Here is a 7,351-nt window from a genome sequence, read left to right as displayed (position 1 = left end):
ATGCAGCTCTCTGATTCAGCCACATATTACTGTGGGAACTCTTATGCCAACCAGGTGGAGTTTGAAGAAGGAGCCATTCTGATTGTGAAAGGTACAACATCTGAATTTAGAATGAAAGGAAATAGTAACTAATGTTCTGCAACTATAATCTTGAGGGCTTTTTCCACATTACGTTTTGGATACAATGGCTTAATTATGCTGTATTTGCATAATCAGAAATGAGAATGATTTCAAAAATGTTAAGTTGGGACACAACATACGGAATAGATTTACTGACTTATAAACCTTCTTGTCAGGATCAGGGTCCAGAAACATGTCTGTGCTCCAGCAGCCTGTGTCTGAGTCAGTCCAGCCAGGAGACTCTGTGACTCTGAACTGTACAATACACACTGAGACCTGTACAGGAGAACACAGTGTCTATTGGTTCAGACATGGCTCAGGAGAATCCCTTCCAGGAATCATTTACACCCGTGGAGACAGGAGTGATCAGTGTGAGAAGAGCCCTGAGGCTGGGTCTCCTACACAGAGCTGTGTCTACAACCTCCCCAAGAGGAACCTCAGCCTCTCTGATGCTGGGACTTACTACTGTGCTGTGGCCTCATGTGGGGAGATACTGTTTGGGAACGGGACCAAGCTGGACATTCAAAGTAGGTGATACGGCTTGTATCTTTTTATATATTTTACTAATCTACTGTGTAGAATATACATTTACTTGCTGTTATGAGTGTCTTCTATCAATGTTTTAATCTCCACAGGCCATAGGGCAGACCCTCTTCTCTTGGAGTACTGCCTGGGTGTAGCATTGGCTTTCTCCTTAGTCCTGATCATTGTCCTTGCTTGCATCATGTATAAGATGAACCAGAGAAAGTGTCTGCAGTGCAGAGGTAAGTGACTTTGTCTTAGAGGTTGCTCTTCTTTAATATCAATATCTACAGATTTATCTTTAGTGGAAGAAGGGGTTGTATATTTATCTTTGTTGTATTTATTTTCAGGACCCCTCTCTCTGACAACATGTCCAGCAGTCTCTTGTACGGATGCAGGGGTAAATAGAATTCCTTACATTTTTTATTACCGTAAAAATATGTTTGAAAAAGTTCATATTGAAAAATAACATATAGTAATATTTCCCCCTCCCCCCATTATAATTGTTTCTCAAAGGCCCAAGATGCAGACAATCTCCATTATGTAGCTCTGAATCTGAGAAACAAGAAGAACAGGTCTGGAAGACAGAGAAGCCAAATGGAGGAAGAGACAGTGTATGCTGGGATCAGACAGTAGAACTGGATGAATGAAACAGTCCAATGAATTCTCTTTTTATTAACTCTCACTTTATTAACATTATTAGCTGAATTACTGTAACTAATAATTACTGTAGCTACTTGAATTAAGTACATTGCTTCTCTGCCAAACTAATTTGAAATGGACTTGCTTGTGATGAGATCAATAAAGCATTTAGCAGCAGTCAAGACAAAGGAAGTTGAATGTATTTATTTAGGCCAACATCAGGCATCTTTAAAGGTGAAATATGCAGAAATCGCTAGGCCATTTCCTGGTTGCTAAAATTCTAATAGTTCGCCTAATTTCAGTTTATGTGACAAAACAAGCAATGCATAGTGTACAGAATCATTTGAAACATATTTTCAATAACCACAAATATTGTATTTTCAGCTGTTTAAAACTGGTGTACTAAACCGAAAGTAAAAGATGCAAAAACTAAACTTAATAACTGAAAGCTGAGAAATAGAGCCAATAGAACAGATCTACCGCTTCTTAGACTTGCTTTCAATGAGAATGAAAGATCTATAACTCACATTTCTATGTGAATTTGTTCGGGTCGCACAAAAAGTTATACATTGTTGCTTTAAGAACGGGAAGCATAGAAATAGCGCACTTAGAACAGAACTACTGCTTATTAGACTTGCTTTCAATGAGAATGACAGATACATAACTCCCATTTCTATGTGAATTTGGTCAGGTCGCCCAAAAAGTTACGCATTGTTGCTTTAAGAACTAGAAGCATAGAAATAGCACACTTAGAACAGAACTACCGCTTCTTAGACTTGCATTAATTGAGAATGACACATCTATAACTCACATTTCTATTGGTCAGGTTGCCCAAAAAGTTACATTTTGCAGCTTTATTTTGTAGTGTTAAACCGTTTTTTCTCTTCTCATGCCACTAACACGCCCTCAAACACACAGCAACCTATTTACAGTTACTCTGCGGTCTGTGAAGAACACCAGATGAGGATGTATCTGTGCTTTGTTAGGGCCTGCTGGCTTTGTACACAGGACCCTCTGCTCTCTTTCTTTCTCTCTGTTGTTCTCTCTCTCTCTCTCTCTCTCTCTCTCTCGCTCTCTCGCTCTCTCTCTCTCTCTCGCTCTCTCGCTCTCTCTCTCTCTCTGTGGTTTTCAGACGGATGTCTCAGAACTCTTAGCTCTCTCATACCGTAGGCTATACTACTTGCTCTTCAAGTTGACCATTTTAACAACAGTAAACCAACTCTTTTAATAATTATAATAATTGGTCATTTAGCAGACGCTCTTATCCAGAGCGACTTACAGGAGCAATTAGGGTTAAGTGCCTTGCTCAAGGGCACATCGACAGATTTTTCACCTAGTTGGCTCGGGGATTAGAACCAGCGACCTTTCGGTTACTGGCCCAACGCTCTTACCCACTAAGCTACCTGCCGCCCATGAGGCAGCTTATCTATACATAGTCTACTGAAATCTGTGAAAAAACACAATGAGCTATTTATTAAATCATTTGACCTAGATCTGTAGTTCTTAGTCAAACACAACACAGTGTTAACTGTGAAGTATTATCATCACCTATAGGCCTAGAGGAATCTGCCTCCTCAATAACAAAATCATGGGAAGGGATTCTATCCATCCAATCCAATCGAGTGTAAGTCCTGAATTAGATTTTTTTTTCCGTAGATGTTTTTTAGTGAGGTGAAGTGACCGTGGTGATAGAAGCCCTAGTGGATGACAGTGTCATTGCATGCATGTTCCCAACAAGTTCACAACTATGAGTGTCTTGACGTAGACAACAGTAGCTGTAGTGATAAAGAATAAGGGATGCCAAACTTGAATGATCATTACTAAATTTGTACTAAATATATAAGGATAAGAATATACCTATAATAAAATGTTTGTGTGTCTGATTCAGTCCAACCACGAGACTCTGTGACTCTGTACAATGTGAAGAAGATTGTCGTACCGGAATATGGTGTAAAAAAAAATGAAGCGTCCAGTTCGACCAATCATCTGTAACTCCATTGTTGAAGTGTTGTCTACATAGGTTAACTTTTTCCACTCAAGACAGGTTGTGAGGAGGATGACATCTTCAAAGAGGATCACACTGTTTCTGATATTTCCACTTCTTGTAGAGATGGGTAAGTCCAACTTTTATGTTTCTCTGCTTATGCGATGTCCGCCCTTGATTTGGATGCATGAGATATCACATGTAATACTTTACAGACACTTTGAATATTCTAAGTTGTATTTGGGGTATGTAACAGCAAATATGTTGTATTGTTCATGTTCTTTAATACATGTGGTAGCTGGTACTGAGTCCTCATCCATACTTCAGGACAGTGGACTCATATCAGCCAACATTGGAGACGCCGTGATTGTGCACTGCTTCTATGAAGGCGACATGGCCATGCATTTCTCCTGGTACAAGCAACCCTTGAGAGATAAGCTTAAACTCTTATCAACCGTCTATAAGTTTGACAGGAACACAACATTTTACCATGAGTTTAAGGATAACCCTCGCTTCTCAGTGGAAAATGGCCAACAAAAGAATCACCTAAGGATCTCAGACATGCAGCTCTCTGATTCAGGCACATACTACTGTGGAAGTGCTTATGGCAACAAGGTGGAGTTTGGAGAAGGAGCCATTCTCATAGTAAAAGGTACGTTTTTGAAAAACTTAATTTACAGATATGAAGTGTAAATATAAGGTATTATCTAATATGATGAAATGTTGAATTTGAAAACATTCTACAGTAATATTCTATAGATTCACTGGGTTTATTGAACTTCTTGTCAGGATCAGGGTCCTACAGCATGTCTGTGCTCCAGCAGCCTGTGTCTGAGTCAGTCCTCCCAGGAGACTCTGTGACTCTGAACTGTACAATACACACTGAGACCTGTGCAGGAGAACACAGTATCTATTGGTTCAGACATGGCTCAGGAGAATCCCTTCCAGGAATCATTTACACCCATGGAGACAGGAGTGATCAGTGTGAGAAGAGCCCTGAGGCTGGGTCTCCTACACAGAGCTGTGTCTACAACCTCCCCAAGAGGAACTTCAGCCTCTCTGATGCTGGGACTTACTACTGTGCTGTGGCCTCATGTGGAGAGATACTGTTTGGGAACGGGACCAAGCTGGACATTCAAGGTAAAACCCACTTAATCTGTTAATATCCCCAACAATACCGTATATTCGTGCAAACGGCCTACCTCCAAATGATCATATCCTTTTTTCTCAACAAGCTTTATAATAACACCATTAGCTTTTGATGCCATATTTTACTGTTTGATGATCTTCCTAACCACTCATGAATACAATATGAATACCCTGATACCCTTTCCACAGTTTCAGAGCATGATCCTCCATTTGATCAGAGTCCTACTGTTCTGGCCTTGGTCGTCTCCAACATCGTTCTGGGGATAGTGACCCTTCTACTTGTCTGGGCGCTGTGCAAGACTCGGAACAGAGATAGCAGAGGTATTACTTTATATCCAATGTATCCAATGTATCTAACGTTATAGCTGTGTCTAATGTTTCATGCATCTCTATGCGATGTACCTTCTGTAAATATCAGTTAAATAACCAAAGTATAAGCATTGTTAATTAACTACATGTTGTTAAAAAGAGATAGATTGTCATAAAAATAATAGCTGGCCTTCCTCTATTTCAATCTCTTTGAAGGGAGGACAGATATCCCAACATCCCAGGGCAATCAGGTACATTTGTCAACATTTATAAATACAGTATGTTTTCAAGAAACTGCCATTTAATTTTCCTTACAGCTAATATTCAGCTTATTTGTGCTTTTTATGTTATGAAGCTTTATTGGAAGTAATAGGTCACTCTACTAGATGAAGCCTTCTGATCTTTGTGTTTGTTGTTCATTTTTCCATGGAACTTCTGTCTGTCACTGTTCCACTGACTGTCAGGTCATTGTAGTGGGTGTACAGTCTGAACAGTCCTGTCTTTTGTAGAGTGTTTTCTTCCACGGGAGAATATAAACATTATATAGTAGATCATGATATCATCATAATGTATTTTCTCATGGCTCCACCCCCCTCAGAATCAAGACAGTGACGTATTGAACTATGCAGCTGTGAGTTTCACCCCCAAGAAGAACTCCTCCTCCTCTAGAAGAGCAAGAGAGAAGACCAGCAGAGAGGATGCAGTGTACTCTGAGGTCAGATACCTGCAGCAGCAGTGAGAGGTATCACCACTGTCAAAAAGACTCCAAGAAAAACCATTTAACTATTTGTAGCCTAATGAAACTTTTAGTATCTGAAATTGGTATGGAATTTACAATGCAACAAAGAAACTGTAATTTTAACATTGTCTGTATGTTAGATGTATATAATGATCCTGTAATGCGTTAAATAGCCATATGTTATGCCCTGACCTATAGAACTCTTGTTTGTTGAGTCAGGGTGTGGAAATCTATGTTAAATTTTCTATGTTTATGTTCTAGGTAGTCTATTTCTATGTCTGGCCGGGTATGGTTCCCAATCAGAGGCAGCTGTCGCTCATTGTCTCTGATTGGGGATCATACTTAGGTAGCCTATTGCCTACTGTGTATGGTGGGATCTTGTTCCTGTTTAGGCTGGTATTTGTATAGCCTTTTGGACTTCATGTTACGTTGTTTCTTGTTTTGTTTGTATGTTTATTTGGGTGAATAAACATGTACGCTTTTCACGCTGCACCTTGGTCCGACCCGTCTCTCAACGATCGTGACACCATAACTTTTTACAGCTTTTTATTGTAACAAATAATCTGACAGAGAATCCCATTTTTGCTCTATGACTGTGTGTTTTTAACATAATAAACCATTAATTGATACACTCCGTACATCTCTATTCTCTGTCTACAGTACATCTCTGCTATCACATATACAAATATACAATATGATCAAAGGAATAGCGGTTTAGGTGAATATGTGTCAGGCGAACACCAACCATTATATAACAATGTTTAGTCTAGTTGAGATAAAAATATTTTTTTCAGGAGAGAACATGAGAATCTCTCTGACTCCACATACCGCATAGCTAAACATTTATATGATTTACAATAAATGCTCTCTTTGTAAGAAGTGCAGTGTCGGTTCACACACCTACCAGGCCGGGTGTGATTTGATGTGTCTCCCACCAATCAGAGAAAAAAGTTTCCTTTCTGCCTTTCTCTGTAACTGTCACGCAAGAAGCCTACTGATCACAGTACTACACCAGTCCATTTGGTTCAGGGCGAGAGTAACCACTCAGGATGGATTACAAGATGACCCCACTATTCATCTATATGGCGATTCTGCTTCTCACTTGTAAGCACTGTATGTGCAGTCAATTTCTCCTGTGTTTCAGTAGCTATTTACTGTAAGATATCTGACAATATCCTCCACCTTGGCTCAACATATTGACATGGCTTTACTGTAACTCTTATGCAAATTAGGATGTGAATTGATTACATCAATTAGCCAAACATGAACCCTTTACCTCTGGATGATTTACACCATTAGCAAATATTTCCATCTCCAACTATGTCCTCTGTCCTGTGTGTTCCAGATGGTACCATGCATCCCATTGTATCTCAGCCTGTGCTGACAGAATCGTTGCCCCTAGGGGGATCTGTGACTCTGGAGTGCTTCTCCACTGTAGACTCAGTGTTATCCTGGATAGGGCTGAAACACACACCAGGACATGGACTTGTACTCATTGTAACAACCTACTATGAAAAAGTGCAATTCCAGGGAGATTTTGCAAATATGTCTCATTTTGAGCTGCAAATTATGATTTTTGTTTTAATTTGACACTTTGGAATGTTGCCCATACTGATGTTGGATCGTATCATTGTGGAATATTCTGGTATAAATGAATACTATTTTGGAGATCGTGCATATCTCATGATTCAAGATCAGTGAAGAAAGAGAAAGTTTAGTAGGAATCTATGTTTCCAATTTCAATTTCTGATTTTCTTCCATCAGAATGTCAAGATGATGTGTGGTTCTCTTTAGCCAATCAATCAACTCAAGTGATTCGGAACCAGGCTGGACATTGAAGGAAAGACATTCTAAGAGCTGATTATAAAAAATAAAAAAAACGTTTT

The 7,351-nt window shown here is 39.5% G+C and overlaps 1 protein-coding gene across 1 annotated transcript; it reads left to right on the top strand.

The window, feature by feature from the left end:
* Nucleotides 1-5,465, top strand: LOC311132575 (uncharacterized protein; the record flags this gene model as incomplete). Its single annotated transcript, XM_084165835.1, has 8 exons — nt 1-91; nt 297-377; nt 756-884; nt 3,567-3,920; nt 4,058-4,408; nt 4,607-4,738; nt 4,943-4,977; nt 5,325-5,465. The coding sequence occupies 8 exons, from the start codon at nt 1-3 to the stop codon at nt 5,463-5,465; spliced, it is 1,314 nt and encodes a 437-aa protein (XP_084021961.1).
* Between the last annotated feature and the right edge of the window lie 1,886 nt (nt 5,466-7,351).

This window comes from Coregonus lavaretus (assembly GCF_964263955.1).
Source record: "Coregonus lavaretus genome assembly, chromosome: 7".
NCBI classification, from domain to species: Eukaryota; Metazoa; Chordata; class Actinopteri; order Salmoniformes; family Salmonidae; genus Coregonus; species Coregonus lavaretus.
This window is presented reverse-complemented; position numbering and strand designations above follow the sequence as displayed.